Genomic DNA, 26,153 nt, shown 5'->3' on the forward strand with positions numbered 1-26,153 from the left:
AAATGACAGATGTGGACCTAAAGTGCTGTGGGGCTGGGACGGGGGACGAATAAAGGGGGCGAGTAAAAGGCGAGAAGAGGGCTCACGGTCTAGGTGGGGGAAGACTAAAGAAGCAGCGTAGCCCAGTGCATAGAGCCCGGACCCGGGAGTCAGCAGGTCACGGGTTCTAATCCCGGCCCCGCCACTCGTCTGCCGGGTGATCTTGGGCAAGTCGCTTCAGTTTCCTCATCTGTCAGATGGGGATTGATATCGCCTGGCACGCAGTAACCGCCTGACAAATGCAACGATCATCATCGTTACGGGAACCGTCCCAAGTGCCGTCGGCGCTGACCAGACGTACCTCGCACGGAGGACTCCCCTTAGCCTTCCGACAGTGGTCGGGTTGCGCGGGCACCTTTTGCCTTCCCTGTCTGTGTTGGCGGCAGGCATCTTCCCTTTGACCCGCTTTGCCCGGGGAAATAGTTTGCCCTCGTGGTCTCGGGCGGGATTTTCCCGTCACACCGCCCAAACGGGAAAGCGATGCGAGGTTCCCTTGGCACGATTCCCCGGGCCTCTCGGCGCCCGTCGAATCCGAGCCGCCCACTGGGCGGGGAAGAGGAGGGCTGAGCTGGAGGCGAAAGAGCAAAGACCGAGTTAAAAACACAGACCAAAATCACCTGGATCTGTACTCTTGAGGACGGAATTACCTTTTCCAAATTTTAGTAACGCCAGCTTTCTTTAGGGCCCGATGGGCGATTGTGTAACGGCCATCGTTACGATCTGCGAGAACGTTTCGAATGATGTTCGCTCTGCAGAAGTGTTAATGAGGGGGTCCATCCCCTTGATTCTCTTCATCGTGATAATGTCGTTTTTGTTTCGTTCCGTTTTGCTCTGCCGTCTGTTTTGTTGTGAGCCCGGCATCGGGCCGGGATCGTCTCTATCTGTTGCCCCAATTATCCATTCCAAGCGCTCGGTCCAGTGCTCTGCACCTAGTAAGCGCTCGATAAATACGACTGAATGAACGAATGAAAAGGAGCATTCTATTTTGCAGCCTAAACTCTCCCCTCACTAACTCTGCGGAGTCTTTGACCGTTTCCGTGGTGAACGACGACGACGACGACGACGACTGTGGCATTCGTTAAGCGCTTAGTGGGTGCCAGGCCTCGTACCGTGCGCCGGGATGGACTGGACACAGTCCCTGTTCCGCACGGGGCTCGCAGTCTCAATCCCCGTTATACAGATGAGAGAGCTGAAGCCCGGAGAGGTGAAGTGACTTACCCAGGGTCACACACAGCAGACCAGTGGTAGATCTGGGATTAGAAGCTAGGTCCTTCTGACCCCCCAGGCCCGGGCTCTGTCCGCTAGGCCGTGTTGCTTGGGGGCATTCGTTCGTTCAGTAGTATGTATTGAGCGCTTACTATGTGCAGAGCGCTGTACTGAGCGCTTGAAATGGGCAATTAGATTAAAGATACTCAAGCGCTAGCCTTCCCCATGGGGAAGAGAGGCCCCAGCGAGCTGAATTCATCTAGGGGAACCAAAAATTAAGGTAGCCAACCGATGGGTTTGGGACCGACTGGAGTGAACCCATCTTGTGCGTAAGCAGAGTGGCCCGAGAGTCGGAAGGACCCGGGTGCCAATCCCTGCTCCGCTGCTTGTCTGCTGTGTGACCTTGGGCAAGGCGCTTGACTTCTCTGGGCCTCAGGGCCCTCATTTGTAAAATAGGGATTAAGACGGGGGCTCCCAAGTGGGTCAGGGACTGCGTCCAACCTGATTAGCTCGTCGTACCCTAACACTGAGTCCGGGGCCCGGCACATAGTAAGAGCTTAACAGGTACCGTGCAAAAAAAACCCAAACCTGTTGCGCGACATGCCCATTTTGCAATCGGGGGAGCTTGACCCGGAAGACAGACTCACAGGTGGAAATTGGTGTCTGCCTGACTCCCGCTCCATCTTGCCCTGTCACCTTGCTCCGTGGGAGTTGCCGCCTCCCATCGGTTTCCCAACAGGCAGATGGAGCCTGTCGGAACCAGGGGAGGGTCGTCGCCCGGAGCCCCAGGGGTTGACCGCCCGCCGCTGTAATTAGCCTCGATGAGGTGGAGGGTAGCCACGGCGGGCCGGGTTTAGCGTGGCGGCCGGTCGGTCGACCGGTCGAACTTATTGAGCGCTTACCGTGTGCGGAGCTCTGTACTAAGCGTCTGGGAAGAGCGCAAGACGACAGAGTTGGTAGATACGTTCCCTGCCCAAAATGAGCTTCGGTCCAGAGGGGGTGACGGTCATTAGTATGAATGAATAATTTAAAGACGGAGACGTAATTACGGGTACCCCCTGGGTCTGATGGTCCCGATCCTGTAAGGCGGGGTTGGCTCCGGGCCAGCGGGGACAACCTCCCTCCTCTGCTGCTGCCGCCATCTCGTCTCCCGGGGAGGAGGAGGAGGAGGAGAAGTATGGAGTTACCGGCAGATTGCAGGAGCCTCGTGGCCTTGTGGCTAGAACACAGGCCTGGGAGTCAGAGGGACCCGAGTTCTAATCCCGGCTCTGCCACTCGTCTGCCGTGTGACCTCGGACGAGTCACCTCGCTCGTCAGGGCCTCCGGTCCCTCGTCTGTAAAATGGGGATTAAGGCGGTGAGCCCCATGTGGGACAGGCGCTGTGTCCGCGCCGGTCCGCTTGTATTCGCCCCAGCGCGTAGGACAGTGCCTGGTACGTAGTAAGCACCTAACGGATGCCACAACTAATAGATGGAAATTCACCTCATCTGTAAAACGGGGATGAAGACCGTGAGCCCCTTGTGGGACAGGGATGGTGTCCAACCCCAGCGCTCCCTAGAGCGCCCGGCACTTAGTAAGCGCTTAACAGACGCCATCGTCCTGATGGTTTGGCTTTCCTGGCCTCGGAGAGAGCTGCCAAACCGAGAAAGTACATTTCGGCCTTCTCGGATCTTCCCGCCGAACGTTCGGCTCAGCAGAGAGAGGCCGGGCTTGGAAGTCAGAGGTCAGGGGTTCGAGTCCCGGCTCTGCCGCTTGTCAGCTGGGGGACTGTGGGCGAGTCACCTGACTTCTCTGTGCCTCAGTGACCTCATCTGTAAAATGGGGATCAAGACTGTGAGCCTCACGTGGGACAACCCGATGACCCTGTAGCTACCCCAGCGCTTAGAACGGTGTTCTGCCCATAGTAAGCGCTTAACAAACAGCGACTTTATCATTATTATTATTATTATTATTATTATTCAGCTGCTGTTAGAGCTCGGGCTGGGATCCAGGAAGCCGCCCTCCCCTGAGCCAGCCCCTCCCCTCAGCCTGCTCCTAAAAAGCCCCTGGGATTCGGGGGGCCCGAGCCCCCAGATTTTTGGTGGACCCCGGGAGTCGTCGTGACAACGCTCCTGGGGCCGGCCGGGGGCTCGGGAAGAAGCCACCGCCAGTGAAGACTCCCTCCTCGATCCACTTTCTTCTTTGTTTTCCCTCTCCCAGCTTCCACTCGCTTTGTGAAGTGTGAAAAATGCCATCACTTTTTCGTGGTGCTGTCCGAAGCCGACTCCAAGAAGAGCATAGCGAAGGAGCCGGAATCCGCGGCCGAGACGGTGAAATTGGCCTTCCAGCAGAAGCCGCCACCTCCCCCCAAAAAGGTACCGCGCCCAGTCTTGTGCTCGGTGAGCGGTCCTGGCCTCGCCTGGCCCCGAAACCCGCCGGATCTCCCTTCCCGCCGTGGATCCGCCCACGACGCGGCAGGCCGACGTGTTTTCGTGCCTCGCCGGAGGCGCCCGCTCCACGAGGCCCCGGGGCCCCCGGAGAAGTCGGAGCCGAGCCGCCAGCCTCCTTCGCTGTGGGGTTTTTTTGTTGTGTGGTCTGGAGGTGCTTACTGTGTGCCAGGCACTCGCTGTACTGAGCGCTGGGCTAGATCCAGACTCCTCAGGTGGGACGCAATCCCACGTGGGGCTCACGGAGGAAACGAGGGCTTAGTCGGGGAAGGCCTCTCGGAGATGCGCCTTATTAAAGGCTGCGAAGGCAGGGACGGTAATCGTCGTCGGCTATGAAGAGGGAGGGCGATCCGGGCCGGAAGCGGGACGTGGGCGAGAGGTCGGCGTTGAGATAGACGAGAGCAAAGCACGGTGAGTGGGTCGGCACGAGAGGAGCCAAGTGTGTGGGCTGGGTCGTAGTCGGAGAGTTGCGAGCTGAGGTAGAAGAGGGCAAGGTGATCGTGGTACGGGATAAGCGGCGTGGCTCAGTGGAAAGAGCCCGGGGCTTCCGAGTCAGAGGTCGTGAGTTCGACTGCCGGCTCTGCCGCTTGTCAGCCGGGTGTGACTGTGGGCAAGTCACTTAACTGCTCTGTGCCTCAGTTCCCTCATCTGTAAAATGGGGATTAAAAAAAGCGTGTGAGCCCCGCGTGGGACAACCTGACGACCCTGTATCTCCCCCAGCGCTTAGAACGGTGCTCGGCACCTAGTAAGCGCTTAACTAACACCAACGTTGTTATTACTGATCAAGTTGGACGCGGCCCCCGCCCACATGGAGCGCACCAGTCTTCATCCTCATCTTACTGAAGCGGTAACTGGGGCACAGAGAAGTAAAGCGACCTACTAAGGGTCGCACGGCAGACGAGCGGCGGAGCCGGGATTAGAACCAGTCAGTCGGCGCTGTCTGTTGAGCGTTTACTCTGTGCAGGGCACCGTACTAAGTGCTTGGGAGAGTACAGCGTAACGGTGCACCGGAATTGGTAGACACCTTCCCCGCCCACAACGCGCTTACAGTCTAGAAGGGGAGACGGGCGTTGGTAAAAAGTAAATAAATTATTGGACATAAGTGCTGTGGGGCCGAGGGAGGGTTGAGTAAAGGGAGCGGATCAGGGCGACGCGGGAAGGAGTGGGAGAAGAGGAAGAGAGGGCTTAGGGAAGGCCTCTTGGAGGAGATGGGCCTTCACGAAGGCTTAGAAGATGGGGAGGGTCGGTCGGATGTGAAGAGGGAGGGCGTTCCAGGTGAGAGATTGGCGGCGAGATGGACTAGAACCCAGATCCTTCTGCCTGCCGGACTTGTGCTCTATCTACTAGGCCACAGCGCTTCTCCTCTGGGACGAGGAAGTCTGAGGTTCCACTTTGACAGCCTCCGTCGTCCTTGGGGAGGGGGCACCCTGGCCCCGTCTCCCCCCCGACCGTGGAGAAAGGCAGGCGGGGGGTGGACATCGGAGTCCCGCACTGCGACTTTCTCCCCAGCCCCCAGCGGGCACCCGCGAGCCCGAAGGGGCCGGGCCCGAAGTGGCCCGGGCCCCCGGAGCGGTAGCCGCCAGGCCGGGGCCCGGAGCCGCCTGGCCGGGAGGGAGCGCCGGCGAGCCGCCCCCTTTTGGGCCTGGGGGCTGCCGACCCTCAGACCCGTCAGGGCCCTTCACCCGGCCAAACTGGAAATACCCTCACGCCCAGTCTCCTCCCCCTGAAATTCCGTGGAAGAAAGCCTGGGGCCGTTGGGCCCGCCTCGGGGCGAGGGACGGATTCGGGACGCAGAGGAGTGGTGGGAGAGAAAACCGGTTCTCCGGGCGGCTCGGCCGCCAGCTCGGGCGGGCCCCGGGCCCGTCCGCCGAAGCTTTAGAAAACAAAATCCGGGCACCCGTTCGGAGTTCAGAGTTTAGTTTCCGGTCCACGTTCCCTCATTTTCGAACCGAGGCCCGAAGTGGTAAAGAGCTTGGGCCCCGGGATCCGTCGATCGAAGCTGCTCTTTGAATGCTTATCGTGTGTCGGGCACCATACCGAGAGCTCGGGAGAGGACGGCGCGTCGAAGAGTTGGTCAGCGTGGGGTAGGAGCGTGGCCTAGCGGGTAGAGCCCGGCCCTGGAGTCAGAGGGCCTGGGTCCCGACTGCGGCCCCCGCCACTTGTCTGCTCTGTGACCTTGGGCCTCGGTTCCCTCATCTGCAAAAGGGGGATTCAATCCCCGTTCTCCCTCGTGGAGATCGGCGTTTTCTATACCCCCAGGTGTAGAAAGGAGCGGGTAGAGGAGGTGGGGCGGGGCTCCGGAGGTCCGATCCCCCCCCCCCCCCCCCCCCCCCCCCCCCCCCCCGCCCCCCCCCCCCAGCTGCCGTCCCAGAGCCGAGCCGCCCCATCTCCCAGCCCGCCCCGGGGTCGCGTTTTCCCCGTGGGTGCGTCGGAAGCGTGACCGGCTCCCCGCTGTCTTCCAGATCTACAACTACCTCGACAAGTACGTGGTCGGCCAGTCTTTCGCCAAGAAGGTGCTCTCGGTCGCCGTGTACAATCACTACAAGAGGATCTACAACAACATCCCCGCTAACGTCCGGCAGCAAGCGGAAGTCGAGAAACCCACGTCGCTAACGCCCAGAGGTCAGCGCGGGCGGGATTTTTGAGCCTGGGCCTGCGGGGAGGGGATCCGGACATCCGTCGTCTGTCCTTACCTCGGCTGTAAAATGGGGGTGAAGACCGTGAGCCCTGCGTGGGACGACCTGATAGCCTCGTATCTACCCCCGCGCTTAGAGCGGTGCTTGGCACGTAGTAAGCGCTTAACAAACGCCGACGTGATCATAATCCGGCCCGTCCGGCCCGAGGACCCCACCCGTTGCCGGGGCCGGAAGCTGGGCTGCGGCCGGGCAGAGCGGGCAGTCTGTAACTGAGGAACAGAAAATCTCCAACTAGTTTATTTGCTGACACTTACCTTCTCGGGACAACCAGGAGCAAAGTCTGCCGGATTCCCCTGGAAAAATGATAGCGGGAATAGATGCGTATTTAATTACTCGGGCGTCGCTTTTTTTTTTTTTTTAACCAGTCGGTGTTTACGGAACGCTTATAGTCGTGCGAAGCACCGAACGCTTGGGAGAGGACAGTGCTAGAGAGTAGAACCGATCCCTGCCCGCGAGGAGCTTACAGTCTGGCTTTACTGGCTGAACCCCATCTCAGCTCCTGCTCCCCTTCCAGGGCAGATTTTGTTATTTTCTGCTCCTGGATTTGCCGCTTTCAGTCACCCCTCCCTTAACCCCACAGCCCTTATGTACGCATCCGTAATTTTTCCATTTATATTAATGGCGGTCTCCCGGTCCGGACGTAAGCTTGTTGAGGCGGGGGACGTGTGTACCGAGGGCTTAGGACAGTGCTGTGCCCGCGGCGAGCGCTCAGTAAATACAGTCGAATGAATGAAGGAAGGGAAGCCTCTGGAAGGAGATGTGTCTCCCGGAAGGCTTCGGAGGTTGGGAGAGTAAGAGGGAGGGCGTTCCACAACAGAGGCGGGACGTGGGTGAGAGATCGGCGAGGAGATAGACGAGATCAAGGTACAGGGAGTAGGCTGGCATTAGAGGAGTGAAGTGCGCGGGCTGGGTTGTTGTCGGAGAGCAAGGAGGTGAGGTAGGAAGGGCGAGGGGATTGAGTGTTTTAGAGCCGACGATAAGGATTGTGCGTGCGGAGGCGGATGGGCAACCGCGGGAGGTTCCTGAGGCGCGGGGGAAACGTGGCCTGAAAAGCCCATCCCGGGGCTCAGCTACTGTGACGAGATCCTCCCCTCCGCCGGCGGTCAATCGAGCAGTTCAGAAGAGGCCGGGGGGGGGGAGCCGGACGTCTCGTCCCCCTCCCCGCCCCAGAGCAAAGCCAGAAAATAACGTTTGCCCTTTCTGTTGCTGTTTTCATCCTCTCCCGTAGAATTAGAAATCAGACGCCGAGAGGATGAATACCGTTTTACAAGTAAGTGGTCTCCCCTCCCGGTAATCTCTGTCCCTGGAAACGGGCCTCAGTGCACGATAACGTGAGGCGTGACGGCGGAAGGAGCGCGTGCACGGACGGGCCCTGTCCTCCCTGCATTTCGAGACGCAGCGTGGCCTAGTGGCTAGAGCCCGGGCCCGAGACTCAGATGGGGTCTCATCCCGGCTCCGCCACTTGTCCGTCGCGTGACCTTGGGCAAGTCACCTCGCTTCTCTGGGCCTCAGTTCCCTCAGCTGTCAAATGGGGGTCAAGACCGTGAGCCCCCTGTGGGATGGGGGCCGTGTCCAACCCGATTATCCCGTATCTGCCCCAGGGCTCAAAGAACAGTGCCTGGCACGCTTAACGGGTACCACGGTTATCGTCGTCGTCATTTCCCAGCCAGATTTGGGGCGTTGGCCCCGGAGACGTTTTAAGAGTCTCATCCCTTCGTCCCGACATTTAGGATTCTTTCCGAAGGAAACCGATGAGTCGATCCGTGGAATTTACCGAGTCCTCACCGTGCGCAGAGCGTTGTAGCGAGTGCTCGGGAGAGGACAGTACGATCGGATCGGCCGGCACGGTCCCCGTCCGTACCGAGCTTGCGGTCTAGAGCGGGAGGCGGCCGCTAATGTGAATGAATTATGGAGACGTACATAAGTGTCGCACAGCAGGCCAGTGGCAGAGGCCGGGATTGGAACCCAGGTCGTAGGCCTGGGTTCTCTCCGCTGGGCTCCCCGTCAGAAAGGAGTCGGACGGGCTCCGCCGCTTGTCGGCCGTGTGACTTGGGGCAAGTCACTTAGCTTCTCTGTGCCTCGTTCACCTCGTCTGTAAAATGGGGATTAAGGCCGAGCCTCACGTGGGACAACTTGATGACCCTGTACCTACCCCAGCGCTTAGAACGGGGCTTGGCACGTAGTAAGCGTTCAACAAATACCGTCATTATCATTATTATTATGAGGCCCGTGGCCGCCCCGTCACACGCGAGCGTTGCCGGATGCAGCTGACTGTGATTGGATGGGAGGATTTGGCGGGGTGGGGCCGGTCATGAAGCGTTTTGAATTCTCTTTACCCTGGAAATGTTCAGGGACCTCCCGGGTGGTGACATGAGAGGATGTTTGAGGAAGGGAAACCTTGGTCTCTGTCACGGCCCGTTCCTGAGAATTTCGGGCAGCTTCCCCCGTCCGGGTCTAAAGCCGTAGGCGGAAGTGCAGGGCGGTGACCGGAGCGGGGGTCCCAGGAGACCCGGCGACCCCCCGAGTTGTGCTGTGAATTTCAGCGACCTCCCAAGAGATCAGGAGCCCCACCGGGACCGGGTTTTCAGGGCCCGGCCCCGGTTCCGGGCCCGGCCAGACCAAGTCGGGCCCTCGGGTCCTGGGTGAGGACCTCGGTTGTGCCGGGGAGGCCCGGAGCCCCGGTGGCGTGGGGGGCCCCCGCTGCGGGCCCACCGTAACTGTGTACCAGCCACCAAGACCCCAGCCCGGCTCTGTGAGGGGTGGGGGCCCCCGGCGTAGGCGTGTTGGGGTATTGGGCCGCCTTGAGCCGCCTAGAGGGCCTTCGAGTCCAGGCCAAACCCGGACTCTGCAGGAGCCCAGCCCGGTCCACCGGCCGAGTTACAGAATCCAGCCGGGCCAGCCGAGGCGGGGGTCCGAGGGAGCGTCTCTGTGTGCTTGCTGTGGGGGAACTGCATCCCCCAACCTTCGATTCCCTCCACGGCGCCTCTGCCCTGACGGGGAAGGGCGGGCGAGGGGACCCGTTTCCGCCGCCCAGTTTCCCCGGAACTGCTTTGGGCCCCTTTCCAGAGCTCCTCCAGATCGCCGGGATCAGCCCCCACGGCAACGCCCTGGGGGCGTCCATGCAGCAGCAAGTCAGCCAGCAGGCGCCCCAGGAGAAGCGAGGCGGGGAAGTGCTGGATTCCGCCCACGACGACATCAAACTCGAAAAGAGTAACATCCTGCTCCTTGGACCGACCGGCTCAGGTAACGCTGGGTCCCGGCTCCCAGCCGAGGCCGCCCGCTCGGCGAGGGAGACGGCTCTCTCGAAGGGAGGGCGGGAGGAGCCCACGGAGCCCGTCGGCCGTCACCGGGCCGGGCCTGAACCGGCGGACTGGGTCCCACTCGTCGGGGCGCCCCGGCCCGGGCCCAGCGGGCCCAGCGAGAGGCGGACGGGAAGGACGGGTGCCAAAAAATGCCGCAGGATGCCCCCAGATTAGCCCGGCAACTCCTCCGGCCCGGGCCAGCCGGCTGAATGGGTCTCTCCGTCACCGTCCGTTGCTGGCCGTGAGAGAAATTCATCCAATCGATCGTACTTATTGAGCCCTTACAGTGCGCAAAGCACCTTATTTAAGTGCTCGGGAGAATACGATATAATAATATTCTGTTTATTGCCATTGTTCTTGTCTGTCTCCCCCGATTAGACTGTGAGCCTGTCAGAGGGCAGGGACCGTCTCTATCTGTTATCGATTTGTACATTCCGAGCGCTTAGTACAGTGCTCTGCACACAGCGAGCGCTCGATAGATACTATCGAACGAATGAACGAATAATAATAAACGGACACATTCCCTACCCACACTAGCTTACGGTCTTGAGGAAGTCGGCGTATCCCTCTTGGCATCCAGAGCGCCCAGAATGCCAGTGAGAGCGAGGCGGCACCTCAACCCCCTGCCCAAGGGGAGGTAGAAATCGATCCCCGTCCGAGTGTCTGCCGGGGGGACGGTCGACCACGGCCTTACCGCTTCCCCCGCGTTCCCGCTAAACCGTTCCAGGTAAAACCCTGCTGGCCCAGACTCTAGCCAAGTGTCTGGACGTGCCGTTCGCCATCTGTGACTGCACCACCTTGACTCAGGCCGGGTACGTGGGCGAAGACATCGAGTCCGTGGTCGCCAAGCTGCTACAGGACGCCAACTATAACGTCGAGAAAGCCCAACAGGGTACGTTCCTTGCGGGGGCCGGGGGGCCGGCGGGACCCCGAGGGTAGACGCCGGGGCCGGCGGCCTCGGCGGCCTGGATTAGTGGCTTGGGACCATCCCCGTGGATCTGGGCCGGTCAGGAGAAAGGCGGGTGCCACTCTGAGCCTCGGTGAGCCCGCCCAAAGCACTTAATACAAGTGCTCTGCACACGGTGAGCGCTCAGTAAATACGATCGAATGAGTGCTCCACGGAAACCTCGCCCTGCTCCTCTCCGGTTCAGGAGGCAGCGGCGTGGGCGGCGTGCCGCCCTCCAGAACCCGCCCACCGCGCCGTAGGTCTCACCTGCCGCCTAACCTTCCGACGGGCAACGGCGGGCGGAATAATAATAACCGTGGTTTTTGTTAAGCACTTACTGTGTGCCAGGCACTGCGCTAAACACTGGGGTGGACACGGGCAGATCGGGTGGGACCCCGTCCCTGCCCCACGTGGGGCTCGCGGTCTCGGTCCCCATTGTAGTGACGAGGGAACCGAGGCACAGAGACGTGGAGCGACTCGCCCAAGGCCGCACCGCAGACGAGTGGCGGAGCCGGGATTAGAACCCCCGACCTCCTGACTCCCGGGCCTGGGCTCTGGCCACTAGGCCGCGCCGGCCCCGGAGCTGCAGACGGTCCAAAAGTCAGGTCCGGGGGGCTGGCGTCGCCTCCTCCCCGCCTGGCCGCGGCTACCCCCGGTCGGCCCCGGGAGACCCCTCCCCGGCTCGGCCCTCCCGCGGACGGGCCCCTCCTAGAGTCGGCGGGTCTCCGAGCCCCCGTCCGCCCCACCGTCTCCATCTTGGGCTGCTTCCCCCGGCCCGAGGGGACGCTCCCCTTTAAACCGTCGCCCGGACAGCCGGGCCACACGACCCTCTTCCCCTCCACCGAGGCCACGCGTAAAACCGAAGCGCCGGGGGTGGCCCCGGGGGATGGGGGAGCGATGCGTCGGCAGCACTGGCTTCCAACCGAAGGGCGACGGCGGTTCCCCCCCCCGGTACCCTCGGCCCCCTCACCTCTCACGGGCTGCACCCCAAGCCCCAGGAGGTGGCCAGAGAGCGGAGCCCACGGGAAGGCCGGCCGGAGGGTCCCGCTCCCACCCCCCGGATGCCCAGATGGACGTCCCCCGGCTGACCTTTGGCCCTAGGGCCGGAGGCTGTCAGAGCGGACCCGGGGCACCCTTTCCCACTTCCCCCCTCTACCTCTCCCTCTCTCCCCAACGGTCTTCCGCGGAGAAACCTGGGGAATCACGCCTCCGCCCTGGGCGGAGTTGAGGGGTGAGAGGAGCGACGGCCCGGGGCCCGGGGTTTCCCAGGAGCTTCGCCCATCCCGGCTCCCCGACGAGATCCGGCGGGGCCGAAGAAGGCTCCAGGTGGAGCCTTCTGGTCTCGTGAACTCCGGAAAGCCTGGCCTTCCCCCACCCGCCCCCCTTCCTCCCCACGGCTCCGACGTGACCCCATTAGAGGGGAGAACCGGGTCTCTCATCACCCCCGCGGGGGAACGGCAGACAGAGGGGACGAGAGGCCACAGCCGGAAGCCTTTCGCGCCCGGGGGAGGCGGTCGCCGGTAGGGCCGAGCGGTTGCGTGCGTGAAGTGCCCGGACTTGATCTCCCCCAGCCCCCCCGCCCCTTGCTCCGGGGACCCGCTGATACCGATCGATAAGGTTATCTTGTGTCTTACCGTTTCCCGTTACAAATAGCGTCCTCCTTAAATTATAGGAATTGTCTTTCTGGATGAAGTAGATAAGATTGGCAGTGTGCCAGGCATTCATCAGTTACGGGATGTAGGTGGAGAAGGCGTGCAGCAAGTAAGCAGTCGGCTCTTTCGTTTCCACCCCTCCCGCCCCCGTCCCCCCGCCCCCGCCCGCCTCCCCAAAAGGCAGGGGCTCGTCGAGGCCCCTCGAGGAGCCGAGACCCGGCCCCGGGCCCGCCCGCCCTCCCAGTCCGTCCACGAGCGGCCGGGAGATCCCGAGGCCCCTGGGGGAGACGCGTGAGGTCCCGCCGGCGTAAAGTGGCCCAACTGGGAAAACTTGGAGAGGATGGTGGGGGGACATCGCGTCTTCGCTGGCATCTTTTGGGATCGGTCTTTCCCGGTGTCGAAAGACTCCAAGGACACTTCCTGTCAGGTCCCCGGGGAAACGGCTCGGGGTGTCCCCTCCCCAGCGCTCCCCCCTTCCAGCCCTGCAACACTTAACGTACTTGTCCCTTATTTATTTTTATTAATGTCTTTGTTTCCCTCTAGACTGTAAGCTCGTCGTGGGCAGGGAACGTGTCTACCAACTCTGTTATGTTGTCCTCTCCCAAGCGCTTAGTACGGTGCTCGGCACACAGCAGGCGCTCAGTAAATACCATCGGTTCCCCCGGGCCGTAAGCTCGTCGTGGGCAGGGATCCCGTCTGCCGACTCTTTCGTGTCATCCTCTCCCAAGCGCTCAGTACGGTGTTCTGCACACGGTAAGCGCTCAGTAAATACGATCGACCGGCTCTGCCCCCTGAAGGCGCTCAAATACCGTCAGTTGGCGGGCTGTCAGAGTTGGGTCTCTTTCATTCAAAACCGCCATCCTGCTCGTATCCACCACGCAGGGATCCGTGTGGATTTCTCTTCCCTCCTGCTTAACGAGCAAAAAGGCATTCAATCGCACTTGATGTCGTCTTTAGAGACGGCATGGGCATCCTAATCAATTGACCGGTGGTATTTACTGAGCGCTTACCGTGGGCAGAGCCCCGCACTGGGTATTAGGGAGGGAACAGTGGTACGACATAGCCAGGGGGAGCATCCCCTGCCCTCGGGGAGCTTACGGTCTCGTCGGGGAGACGGGCTAAAATGAACAGGTAGGGAGAGCGAGAGAGACTGAGGACATGGGCATAAGAGCTTCTAGTCAGCTATCAGATAATCAGTCGTGATCAATCTATCAGTGGTATTTACGGAGCGCTTAGGACACCGTACTGAGCACTTGGGAGAGGACAGCGTAACAGAGTTGGTAGACAGTTTCACTGCCCACAGCGAGGTTACGGTCTAGAGGATACAGTGATACTTTTCTGCGGGAGCCTATCGCGATCTCTCATTTTAATCTTCCAATAAAGGAGTAAGGAGCGGAACCGTAGTGATGTCAGATGAGGAAGAAGAACACCAACACACACCTATCCCTGCAAAAAAAAAAACCCCAAAGAGGCAATTTTCCATCCAAAATCCAATTTAGGGGGCAGATACAGAGGCAGTTTTCAATCCAAGGTCCAATTCAGAGGGCAGATACAGCGGGCCTTGGGAGGCCGTAAAAAGCAACTTCTAATAATAATGATATTTGTTAAGCACCTACTATGTGCCAAGCACTGTTTCAAGCACTGGGGTCGATACAGGGTTATCTGGTTGTCCCACGTGGGGCTCACGGTCTTAGTCCCCATTTTATAGATGAGGCAACCGAGGCACGGAGAAGTAAAGCGACTTGCCCAGAGTCTCTCAACCGCCTAGGGCAGGGCTACGGGATGTCCGCTGTCGTGGCCCGGCCCCTTCCCACACACCCCAAGATGGAAAAATCCCCATTCCTTTCCCCGGCGGGCCCAGAGGCTGGGCGAGAGGGTTCCCGTCTCTCCCCGCGAGGGTTGACTCACCGCGAACACCACCACCGGGGCGGCCGTGCGCCCCGGGGAAGTAGCCATAATCCGAACCTCACCGTCTCCCCCCGCGCCCAGAAAGTGCCGGTAGATCAGCCCCCTCCCACGTCGTGGCCACCTGAAAGCGGCATCCGGGTGCAGGCCCACCGGCCGTCGAAGCGCCGCCGGGTCCCGCGGTTGTACGGCTCTCATCCGGCGCTTTCGCCGCCTGGCTCCTGTCTCTTCCGAGGCGGCGGCGGCCGTCCCGCGGTGCCGTAAAGCCGACCGCTCTCCCCCCCCCCCCCCGCCCAGGGCTTGTTAAAGCTCCTCGAAGGAACGATCGTCAACGTCCCCGAGAAGAACTCCAGGAAGCTGCGGGGCGAAACGGTGCAGGTGGATACCACCAACATCCTGTTCGTGGCCTCGGGCGCGTTCAACGGCCTAGACCGCATCATCAGCAGGCGGAAGAACGAAAAGGTGAGGGCGGGCCGGGCCCTCCGGGAGAGGGTCCAGCGGGGACGCCGCGTCTCCGGCCCCGGGGGCGGCGGGCCGACCCCCGGGTTGGGGCGGCCGTCGGAGGGAGCCCGGAGGGCGGCTTCCTCAGTCCCCGAGCCGGCCGTGAGGAGCCCGAGGCCGCCGCGGGCGGGCGGGCGGGCGGGAAGAGACTCTCCGTTCGGGGTTTATTTTCTTAGGGCTCCGAATGGCCGCAGCGGTGTAAATCTTGAAGGAAACGAACCCAAGGCCCTGAAAAACAATTGCCCGTCGCTCGGAGGGGCCCCGGCCCTCTCGTAACGGGGCCTCGGGGGGTCCCGGAACACCCCGGGCGGCCGGGAAGCCGATCTTTGGATCGACCTCGGCTTCGCCCCGTGGGCTCGGGTGACTTCGGGGTGGGGTCCCAAGTAGGGTTCCCGGGGTGGGCGGTAGGCTGGCACGGGGGGGCCTAACTCTAAACTCTCTTAGGCTTCCTGAAAAGCCGGCGCTTTCTTTTTTTCCAATTGTATTTTTTAAATGGCACTTGTTAAGCGCCTACTACGTCCCAGGCACCGTATCAAGCGCTGGAGCAGATAGAGGCTAATCTGGTCGGACAGGGTCGCCGTCCCACACGGGGCTCGCAGTCTTACCCCCCAGTCTACGGATGAGGTCGGTGAGGCCCAGGGAGGTGAAGTGACTTGCCCGAGGTCACACGGCAGACGGGCGACGGAGCCGGGATCAGAATCCGGGGCCGAGCTGCCTCTCCGTTCCTTCTAACGCCTCGCCGGGCGGGACGGAAGCTAATCCCGGCCCACTTCTCGTCGTCGGCTGCGGTTTTCACAGCGTCGAGGGCGGGAGGTTCCGATCCCGGCCCCGCCCCGTTCCCGCCGGGTCACCTCGGGCTTCGCTTCTCTCCCCCCCCCCGGTTCTCTGGGCCTCGGTTTCCTCCTCCGTAAAATGGGGCTTCGATACCCGCTCTCAGTCAGTCGTGTTCATCGAGCACTTTCCGTGTGCGGAGCACCGTACTAATCGCTCGGGAGAACACGGTACGACGGCCACGTTCCGACCGCAGCGTCTCTGCTCCCCGGCGCTCGGTACGGCAGCGGGCGCGTAGTAAGCGCCGAGCGCACGCCGCGGCCGTTGCTCCCGGCGGGTCCGTCCGGAGGAGGAAGCCCGCGTCCCCTGGAGCGTGTCCGTGTCCTCCTGAGGAGCCTCTTCTCTCGTCCCCTCCCTCCCCCGCCCCCCCGCCAAAGGGCGACGGTCAGCTCGGTGGCTCCCCGGGGACCCCCAGGTCCGGCGCTAACTGGGCGCGGGGTGTCTTTGGCAGTACCTGGGGTTCGGGACTCAGTCGAACGTGGGGAAAGGGCGCAGGGCGGCGGCCGACCTCGCCAACCGCAGCGGGGAGTCCAACGCCCCCCAGGACCTGGAAGAGAAGGACCGGCTCCTGCGCCACGTGGAAGCCAGGGACCTGATCGAGTTCGGCATGATCCCCGAGTTCGTGGGCCGGCTGCCCGTGGTGGTCCCCCTGCACAGCCTGGACGAGAAGACCCTCGTCCAGATCCTCACCGAGCCCCGCAACGCCGTCGTCCCCCAGTACCAGGCTCTGTTCAGCATGGACAAGGTACCGTTGGTCGGGGCGTCCCCGGGCCCCGCTTTCGTCCGTGGGGCCGGTGAGAGAGCGGGGCTTAGTTTGGGGCCTGGGAGCGGGTCTCTCCACCGAAGAACCCGTATCTACCCCGGCGCCTAGCACCTAGTCGGCGCCTCACGAGTACCGTGATTACCTCTGGGTCATTCGTTCGGGCAGCCGTATTGGTCGAGCGCTTACTGTGTGCAGGGCACTGTAGCGAACGCTTGGGAGATACAGTTCAGCTATAAAGAGGGACGATCCCTGCCCACGCCGGGCTTACGGTCTTCTATTATTCAGCGGCGTGGCGTAGTGGAAACGAGAGAATCGTGGTATTTTCATTCAGTCGGTCGTATTTATTAAGCGCTCGCTGTACTGCGCGCTTAGGGAAACTCCAGTTCAACGGGACACGGCGACATTCACTGCCCGCAAAGAGCTCACAGTCTAGAGGGAGCTGGGTTAAGCGCTCCCTAGGCCAGGCGCTGTACTAAGCGCTGGAGCGGATACAAGGAAAGTGGTTTGGACACGGTCCCTGTCCCACGTAGGGCCCACAGTCTCAGTCCCCGTTTGACAGATGAGGTGGCCGAGGCCCCGTGGAGTGAAGTGAGTCGCCCGAGGTCACGCAGCGGACAAGTGGCGGAGGCGGGATTAGAACCCACGGCCTCCCGGGCTCGATCCACTGCGACGTGCTGCCTAAGAATTTAGACCTGGGGTCAGAGGACTTGGGTTTTAATCCCAGCTTTTTTAAAAAAAATTTCCTTTAAGGTACTTGTTAAGCGCTTACTGTGTGCTAAGTGCTGGGGTGGGCACAAGATCATCAGGTTGGGCACAGTCCCTGTTCCACGTGAGGCTCAAAGTCACTAGAGCCCGGGCCTAGGAGTCAGAAGGGAGGTGGGTTCTAATCCTGGCTCGGCCACCCGTTGGCCGTGTGACCTTGGGCAAGCCGCTTCATTTCCTGGTCCACAGTTCCCTCATCCTGTAAAACGGGGATTGAGACTGTGAGCCCCATGTGGGACCGGGACCGGGACCGGGACCACCCCGATTTGCTTGGCTCCACCCCAGTGCCTAGTACAGTGCCTGGCACGTAGTAAGCGCTTACCAAATACCACAGTCATTATCATCGTTACCGTTAGCGAAGGCTGAAAATCCAACATCTTCTAGTTTCTGGTCACCTCTGTGACAGTGTTTACCTCAGTCCGTTGGCCCCAAGCGCCTATAAAGGCATTGCCTTAAAAAGAGCGTCGAGGTGTCATTTTTAAACGCCGTTTGTCAGCCAAATCGGCCAATGTGGGAGAGCGAGACGGAGCCTCTGACCGAGTTTTCTTTTCTCCCCAACACATCCCTAGTGTGAGCTGAACGTTACCGAGGACGCTTTGAAGGCTATCGCCAGACTAGCCTTAGACCGGAAGACGGGAGCAAGAGGTCTTCGGTCTATCATGGTACGTCAGGGAAGGTTTAAAGCTAGGCCCTGGCTTCCCGTCCGACTTCCAAGGAGTATGAGGAGTGGCTTTTCCCGAGCGCTTACTGTGTGCAGAGCACTGTACTAAGCGCCCGGGGGAGGACAGTTCGACCGAGCCGATGAGCACGAGCCCCGCCCACGAGGGGCTAGACGGGGAAACCGGCATTAAATCGAGCGACGGATGCTCACGAGCGTTACGGCGCCGCGAGCCGTGAGACACGTCCGACTTGATTATCTCATACCCACCCCGGCGCTTAGTACGGTGCTCGGCATATAGTAAGCACTCAGATGCTATTTTACAAACAAAGGGGGTGCGGTAGGGGAGGCCCGTCTCCCCTCGGGCATCGGCCTTCGAAAGTTAAGCTCGGTGCGGGTGAGACGTGTTGGGTGCGTTTATTGTTTCTTGACTCGGCGACCTTTCAGGAAAAGCTGTTACTCGAGCCGATGTTCGAAGTACCCAATTCTGACATTGTGTGTGTGGAAGTGGACAGAGACGTCGTGGAAGGGAAGAAAGAGCCAGGATACATCAGGTACCGTCCACCCCTCTGTCGCGGGCCACGGTCGTCCCTCTGCGGGGGGAGCCGTCCGGCCTTCGGGCTCCAAGACGGGGTCACCCCGGCGTGGGGGGAATCGCGTTGCTGAGGACGGGAGAGGCGCACGGTCCCTCCGCGGTGACCCCGACCCGCGAAGCCGGGGGGGGTGGGGGGGGGCGGCCGTCTTCCCTTCCCTCAGAGGCCCACCTTCCCAAACCGCTCGGAAAGTACGCTGTGCTTTCTGAGCGAATTTTGTCTGAGGGAATTTTCACCGGCGCCGCTCCTCTTTGGGCCCTTTTGGGCCGAAAAACCCGCTTAAAGAGTGTAAGAAATGAAGCAGTCCGTAAGCCGATCGTATTTGAGCGTCTCCTGTGCGCAGGGCACCGTACCGAGGTCTTGGGAGAGGACGATATAACAAGAAACAGACACGTTCCCTGCCCGCGAGGAGCTTACGGTCTGGGGGGGCGGGGGGGGGGGGACGGACGTGAATAGAAATAATTAAAAAAAAATAAACTGCAGATACAGCAGGAAACGTCAGGGGTGAGGGATCTGGGATCGAAGTGTCCGACAGCGCTCAGTACAGGGCCCGGCAGCCAGCCGGCGCCCAGTGGACGCGGTCACCACTCCGTGGGACCCATCGATCGGATCAGAGCACTGTACTAAGCGTCGGATGTGGGAGTCGACGCTCAGAGGGCGGAGGGGCCGAGAGTTCGGGGGGCCCGGTCTCACCTCGTTGCCGAGAAAGAATCGCTCGCCTCCGGGCCCCGGCCGTGTCGGGAATGAACTTGCCGGATGGGAAATTCGTTCGGTCATTCGATCAGTCGTATTTCTTAAGCGCCCACCGTGTGCAGAGCGCTGTACTAAGCATTGGGGAAAGGACAGCGAAGAGTGACGATCCCTGCCCACAACGAGCTCACAGTCAACTTCATTTCTCTGGGCCTCGGTTCCCTCATCTGGAACTCGGGAATGAAGACTTCGAGAGCCAGGTGGGACGGGCGCTCTGTCCAACCTGACAGTCATGGTATTTGTTGAGCGCTTACTACGTACTAAGCGGCTGGGGTGGCTACAGGCAGATCGGGTCGGACACAGTCCCCGTCCCCCGTGGGGCTCGCGGTCTCCGTCCCCGTTTTACAGATGAGGAAGCTGAGGCACGGAGAAGGGAAGCGACCCGCCCCAGGTCCCACAGCGGACGAGTGGCTGAACGGGAATTAGAACCCGTGCCCTCCTGACCCTCAGGCCCATGCTCTACCCGCGACGCCACGCTGCTTGTCCGGTGCCCGGCACACAGAGAAGCGGCGTGGCTCAGCGGAAAGAGCCCGGGCTTGGGAGTCAGAGGTCATGGGTTCGAATCCCGGCTCCGCCACTTGTCAGCTAACTAACCGTGGGCGAGTCACTCCGCTTCTCTGTGCCTCAGTTCCCTCATCTGGAAAATGGGAATGAAGACGGTGAGCCTCACGTGGGACAACCCGATGACCCCGTATCTCCCCCAGTGCTTAGAACGGTGCTCGGCACAGAGGAAGCGCTTAACAAACGTCGGCATTATTATTATTATAGTAAGCGCTTAACGGATGCCATTCAAAAAACCCAACAAAACATACAGCCGCCACCTTTTGGTTCCTTTCTTGGCCGTCCCCCGCCGACCCGGCTCTTCCGGCGATTTTTCGGGAAATGACGGATTCCCTCTCTCCGCAGGGCCCCCGCCAAGGAGTCGGCGGAAGAGGAATACGACTCGGGCGTCGAAGAGGACGGTTGGCCCCGGCAGGCGGACGCGGCCAACAGTTAAACGCCCCCCCCCCCCTCCGCCCCCGCCTCTCGACCCCGCAGAGAAAGAGCCCTCGCGGGGGTTCGATACGGGGCAGGACTTGGAATCCCAGCCGCCCGGTCTCACGGGCACCGGGTCGACCCCGAGTCCCCCACGCGGTCCCGAAACTTTTAGGGCGAGACCCGGGATCGGGGGTCTTGTCGTGGCATCGCTTTGATTTATGCAGCGGACTTCGGCGGCACAGCGTTCAGAGATCAAAATGTACATTATCCGGTTGAGTTTTTACAACCCCGAAGGAACAGAAATTCTTAGCCTTCCCAAAAGCAGTCGCGGGGGTCTCGGGGAGCTAATTTTACAATAATGTTACTCTACAGATGGGGGGGGGGGGGGTGGGGGGAATAAATTTCCTGAAATGAAGATGAGTAGACATTCAGTTGAGCTTTTTATTCTTTCCTCTTACCATTCCCACTCATTTTTCCTCTTCCCCTCTCCCGTCTTCCCCCCTCTCTCCCCAGAAGGTCAGGTTTGTAGTCAGTTGGGAGGTCGGGATAGGGAATAGAAATCAAGGCCCCCAAGAAGTACCCTGGAGGGTTGGGTTCCGCTGCTATTAAGTCCGTTCCCCGGCTCCTCTGCCAGGCCGCCCTGCCGCCGGCCAGCCGCCCGGACATCCGAGCGGTCCTTCCGGGTCCGTCTCAGCACCGCGGGGAAGGACCGGAATTGGAATCCGGGCGAGTCGATCGGGGGGAAGGAGAAACCAAACAGAATACCCAACACCCACAAAACCCGACGGGAATTCGGCATGAGGTGTAGACACGTGTGGGTCCGTTGAAATTTTTTAATTAAGCGTTCTAATACCGTGCATTCGTCCAAAGCACCGGAAATGGCAGGCGTCGGTTTTTTGGTGCTGACTCTCTGCCCCACCTCCCGTCTCCTCCTGACTCTAAGCCATTCGAGAAAGAAAATGTCTATTTTTGCCGGAATCGGTAGTGAACTCGTTTCCCGAATGTGCTCTCTTCATGTCGTTTTCTCTCTTCCGTTGGACGTCTTTTCTCTCTTTCGTCCAAAATAGAGAACGACCCCCTTCGACTCCCTCGGGGGCAGACTCGATCCTTCCAGTCTGGGTCGGACAGAGAAGAGCCCCAAGGCTCTTGGGGCTTCTCCAGACACCGGAGCCATGGATTATTATAATTTCCTTCCTCTGCCAGTGTTGTCACAGCCTTCCCTGCTGTTGGTTCGGTGGTCCGTGTTTTGAAACTAGTGAATCTAATGTGCTCATGAAAACATTCATCTCCTTTTTGTTTTTCAGCGAAAGAGAGAGAGAGAGGTGAGAGAGAGAGCGTTTTCCTTCAGGGGCTTCAGGGGGAATGAATCTACCCTGGCTCGCAGCTAGTCATGGAAAATCCATGAGGTCTGGGACGTGGGCAGTTCAGGAAACGGCAGAGGCGTGAAGGTTTTACGGGACGCCGGGCGGAAGAGCCAAAGGGGCGGCTTGGCGAGACAGTTCGGCCGGGCGGTGAGGCCGTTCGGGGGCCGAGGCCGGTCACCCCCGAGTTAAGTCTAGCCGGCCGTACCTGAGGGGGGTCCCTCGGGTCCCGCCACGCCCCTCGGTTCCGTGAATTTTCCTTGTTTTAACCCCCTTTTCCTTTTCTCGTGGAGCGAAAGCCGGGAGGGGCCCTCGGTTTCGGTTGAGGCTCTTCCTCCCTCTGGGCGCGGATTGGGAGCGGCCGCGGTGCCGCTCGGTTTTTGGAAATCGTTTCTAACAGTGTGCCATGGTTTTTAATCAAGCACCACTGTGGTGTAACGACGGTTTGTATCTTCCGACCCGTCTCGGCACTGGAATAGAACACAGCGATGACGGATGAGTCGCCTGCCGTCCTGCCCTCTCGCCAGCGGGGTGGCTCTGAGCCGGGGACACCCCCCCCCCCCCCCCCCCGCCCCCCACCGGGAAAGGGTGGGGAGTCGGAGGCCGTGGGTTCCGGTCCCGGCCCCGCCGCTTGTCTGCCGTGTGACCTCGGGCAAGTGGTTTCGCTTCTCTGGGCCTCGGTTCCCTCATCTGGAAAATGGAGGTTAAGACGGTGAGCCCCACGTGGGACGGGGACTGCTTCCCCTCCGATCACCTTGTATCTACCCCAGCGCTTAGAACAGTGCTTGACACACAGTAAGCCTCTAACAGGTCGCCGTTACGTTAAAGAGACCCAGAGAGAGATTGTGGGCCGGTTATCCTCGAGGCAGGCCCGTCCCTGGGGAAGGCAGCGCGGCCAGGAACAATAATGACAACAATGACGACGACCAGAATTGTGGCGTTTAACAGTAATAACGTTGATATTCGTTAAGCGCTTACTACGTGCAGAGCACTGTTCTAAGCGCTGGGGTAGATTTACCGGGTCGTCAGGTTGCCCCACGTGAGGCGCACGGTCTTAACGCCCCTTTTCCAGATGAGGTCACTGAGGCCCAGTGAAGCGAAGTGACTCGCCCACAGTCACCCAGCTGACGAGCGGCAGAGCCGGGATCCGAACCCATGACCTCCGACTCCCAAGCCCGGGCTCTCCGCACGGAGCCACGCTGCTTCTCTAGCGCCCACTAGGTGCCGAGCACCGTTCTGAGCGCCGGGGCAGATTCCAGAGAATCGGGTCGGACGCGGTCCCCGTCCCACACGGGGCTCGCGGTCTTAATCCCCATTTGACAGGGGAGGGATCCGAGGCCCAGAGAGGCCAAGTGACTTAACCGAGGTGACCCGGCAGACCAACGGGTGAGTCCGGGATTAGAAGCCGGGTCCGCCCGACTCCCAGGCCCGGGCTCTATCCTCTAGGCCACGCTGCTTCTCAAAATCCGGGGAGGACCGGCTCCCGTCCACGCGCCCGGCCCTTCCGCGATCACACCCCCGCGTTGCTCGCCGCGGACGTACGCCTCCAAGGACGGAGATTACCGGGGAGGCAGCCAGACCCCCCCCCCCCCCCCCCCCACCCCCCATCACGGGTTTGACCTCTCTTGACTAGCGAGTGCGCTCTCGGTCGCCCCAGGCCTCGTTTCTCGAGGAGCGGTTTCCCTTCCCCAAATCGCATCGAGGCAAGAGATTCCAAAAAGACTCAAAACTCCCCTTAAAACCCGATCAGCTGGAAAACGGGGAGTGTTACGCCCTCAGACACTTCATGGTGAAGCGTGTGAAATCGGCATTCGAGGGGTGAGCAAAGGAGGGGAGGGTCGTCATTCCCCCCGGCCCTGCCCGCCAGAGCCTCCGGACTCCCCCGGGGGGGAATAATAATAACGATGGTATCTGTTAAGCGCAGACTACGTGCGGGGCACCGTACCAAGCGCTGGGGTGAATACAAGCCAACCGGTTTGGACCCGGTCCCTGTCCCACATGGGGGGGGGGGGGGGGGGGGGCGGTCACGGTCTCAAACCCCATTTTCCAGACGAGGGAACTGAGGCCCAGACAAGTGAAGCGACTTGTCCCAAGTCACCCGGCGGGCAAGTGGCGGAGCGGGGATTAAAACTCACGACCTTCTGACCCCAGGCCCGGGCTCTATCCGTTACGCCACGCTGCTTCCCGGGGGGAAGAAACCCCGACCACCCGGGTGCCCCCCGCTTACCACCCCAGTGGACGGGGTTCCTAGAACAGCCCCGGGGGAGGGGATGCCGCCCTCCTTTATTCCCCGCTTCCCTCCATCTGCGCACCGAGGATTTGGGTCTGCGCGAGGAAGGAATGGCCGGCCCCCCTTAACTCCACCACCTTCACCCCTCTGCCCCCCAGGACCGGGTTCCCCCAGCCAAAGGAGCCGGGACGACGACTCGCCAAGGAGATGACGACGTGTCAACGTTCACCCATCGAGAGCTAACCACCTCTTGGTCCATCCTTCCTGGATCGCCGCTTTAATGACCTGCTAATCTCAGCTAAGGACTTGGGGATCCCCCCTCCCACCCCCCCCCCCATGGGCTGCTTTAGCTCTAGGACTTAGTTTCTCTCAACACTCCAGGCCCCCCCCCCCCCACCCCAACTTCCATAATAATAATAGTGACGGTCTTTGTTAAGGGCTTACTATTCATTCGATAGTATTTACTGAGCGCTTACTATGTGCGGAGCACTGTACTGAGCGCTTGGAACGTTCGATTCGGCAACAGATAGAGACGATCCCTGCCCGCTGACGGGCTCACGGTCTAATCTTTGTGCCAAGCACTCTTCTAAGCGCTGGGGTCGATACGGGGTAACGAAGCTGTCCCATGTGGGGCTCGCCGTCTTCATCCCCATTTTACAGATGAGGGAACCGAGGCACCGAGAAGTTAACTGACCCGCCCAAAGTCACACGGCTGGCAAGCGGTGGAGCTGGGATTAAATTCATCAATGTCGGTATCTGTTAAGCGCTTACTATGGGAGCTCACTAGGCTTACTTGAGAAGCAGCGTGGCTCAGTGGAAAGAGCCCGGGCTTTGGAGTCGGAGGTCATGGGTTCGAATCCCAGCTCCGCCACTCGTCAGCTGTGTGACTGTGGGCGAGTCACTTCACTTCTCGGTGCCTCGGCTATCTCATCTGTAAAACGGGGATGAAGACCGTGAGCCCCGCGTGGGACCACCTGATTCCCCCGTGTCTACCCCAGCGCTCAGAACAGTGCTCGGCACGTAGCAAGCGCTTCCCAGATACCAACACGGGCACAGCAGTGTTCTAAGCGCTGGGGTAGCCAGGGGAATCAGGTGGGTCCCACGTGGGGCTCACGGTCTTCATCCGCATTTTACAGATGAGGTGACAGGCACCCAGCTGACAGGTGGCGGAGCTGGGATTCGAACTCATGCCCTCCGCCTCCAAAGCCCCGGGCTCTTTCCACTAGAGCCACGCTGCTTTGCCCTCTGACTCCCCAGCCCGGGCTCTTTCTCCGAAACGCCGCCGCTTCCGGGGTGGGCCTTGGATAGCCTCCCCGCGATGGCCCCCCGCCGGCTCACTCCCGGCCCTCTGCTGTCATCGATGCCCATTCATTCGTTCATTCAATAGTATTTACTGAGCGCTTACTACGTGCAGAGCACTGCCCTAAGCGCTCGGAATGAACAGGCCGGCCACAGACGGAGGCGGTCCCTGCCGTCCGACGGGCTCACGGTCCGATCGGGGGAGACGGCCGGACGAGCCCAGTGGCCCTTCGGTCCGAGGGCGGGTGAGTAAGGTTTAGCCGTTGACCCCCCCGTTCACTTAGCACGGCGCCCTGCCACCGACGGTCACTTATCCGACACCATTACTCCCCCTTCGTTTTCTCTGGGCAATTTCCCGGGTGGAAGCCTCAAGGAAAAGGCGTGGCCTAGCGGTAACATCCCGGCTGGACGACTGTGTGGGCCTCCTCTCTGACCTCCCTTCCTCCGGTCTCTCCCGGCTCCGGTCTAGGCTTCGGTCCGCCGCCCGGCTTCCTGCAGAAAGGCTCTGGGCCCGTCACTCCGCTTCTTAGACACCTCCAGCGGTTGCCCCTCGACCTCCGCTCCGAACAGAAACTTCTCACTCTGGACTTGGAGGCTCTCCATCCCCTCGCCCCTTCCTACCTCTCCTCCCTTCTCTCTCTCTACCGCGCACCCCATAGGCTCCGCTTTTCTGCCACCCAACTCCTCCCCGTCCTCCGTCCTCCGTCCTCGCCTGTCCCGCCGTCGACCCCCGGGCCGCGTCCTCCCGCTCTCCTGGCACGCCCTCTCTCCTCACCTCTGCCGAACTCTCTCTCCTCCCCCCTTCAAAGCCCTACTTGGAGCTCCCCTCCTCCGAGAGGCCCTCCCGGCTCGAGCTCCCCCTTTCCCCCCCCGCTCCTACTCCTCGGCACTCTGCTCATTTGCTGAAGTCCGGCGCTCAATCCATTTTACCTCGATAAGGTCGTTCCGTTGTCGTTTGGGCCTGTCGCGGGCCGAACTGTCCGTTCCATGCGCTCAGTCCAGTGCTCTGCACACAGGAATTGCTCCATCAGCACCGCTGAAGGAAGGAACACATACTATCGCGAGAACGAACGAACGAATGAATGAATGAATGACTTGGGTGGTCCGGAAAGGGAGGAGGAGGCGGCGGAGGGAGGGGGAGGGTTACGGGCTCGCTCCCGCCCGCCCGTGACGTCGGCGCGCCCGCAGGAGAGACGGAGGGGGGGGGGAGAGGGTTACGGGCTCGCTCCCGCCCGCCCGTGACGTCGGCGCGCCC

General features: G+C 60.9%; 1 protein-coding gene and 1 long non-coding RNA gene across 2 annotated transcripts in view; one reads left to right on the forward strand and one right to left on the reverse strand.

Annotated features, from left to right (window-relative positions):
- The window catches only part of CLPX (caseinolytic mitochondrial matrix peptidase chaperone subunit X), a 30,958-nt gene extending 10,569 nt beyond the window's left edge, over nucleotides 1-20,389 (forward strand). The window contains exons 4-14 of the mRNA XM_029065095.1: nucleotides 3,445-3,599; nucleotides 6,134-6,293; nucleotides 7,596-7,637; nucleotides 9,434-9,610; nucleotides 10,397-10,561; nucleotides 12,288-12,376; nucleotides 14,470-14,634; nucleotides 15,956-16,249; nucleotides 17,599-17,691; nucleotides 18,135-18,241; nucleotides 19,937-20,389. Of these exons, the coding sequence (XP_028920928.1) occupies nucleotides 3,445-3,599; nucleotides 6,134-6,293; nucleotides 7,596-7,637; nucleotides 9,434-9,610; nucleotides 10,397-10,561; nucleotides 12,288-12,376; nucleotides 14,470-14,634; nucleotides 15,956-16,249; nucleotides 17,599-17,691; nucleotides 18,135-18,241; nucleotides 19,937-20,027 (1,538 nt within the window). The 3' untranslated portion in view covers nucleotides 20,028-20,389. The remainder of the gene's footprint in view (nucleotides 1-3,444; nucleotides 3,600-6,133; nucleotides 6,294-7,595; nucleotides 7,638-9,433; nucleotides 9,611-10,396; nucleotides 10,562-12,287; nucleotides 12,377-14,469; nucleotides 14,635-15,955; nucleotides 16,250-17,598; nucleotides 17,692-18,134; nucleotides 18,242-19,936) is intronic.
- Nucleotides 20,390-20,431: 42 nt separating this feature from the next.
- On the reverse strand, nucleotides 20,432-26,089 carry LOC114812103. The gene is made up of 2 exons (XR_003759752.2): nucleotides 25,829-26,089; nucleotides 20,432-21,839 (listed from the first exon to the last, which is right to left on the reverse strand). It is a non-coding gene; the product is annotated as an uncharacterized LOC114812103 (long non-coding RNA).
- Between the last annotated feature and the right edge of the window lie 64 nt (nucleotides 26,090-26,153).

This window comes from Ornithorhynchus anatinus, chromosome 5 (assembly GCF_004115215.2).
Source record: "Ornithorhynchus anatinus isolate Pmale09 chromosome 5, mOrnAna1.pri.v4, whole genome shotgun sequence".
NCBI lineage: Eukaryota > Metazoa > Chordata > Mammalia > Monotremata > Ornithorhynchidae > Ornithorhynchus > Ornithorhynchus anatinus.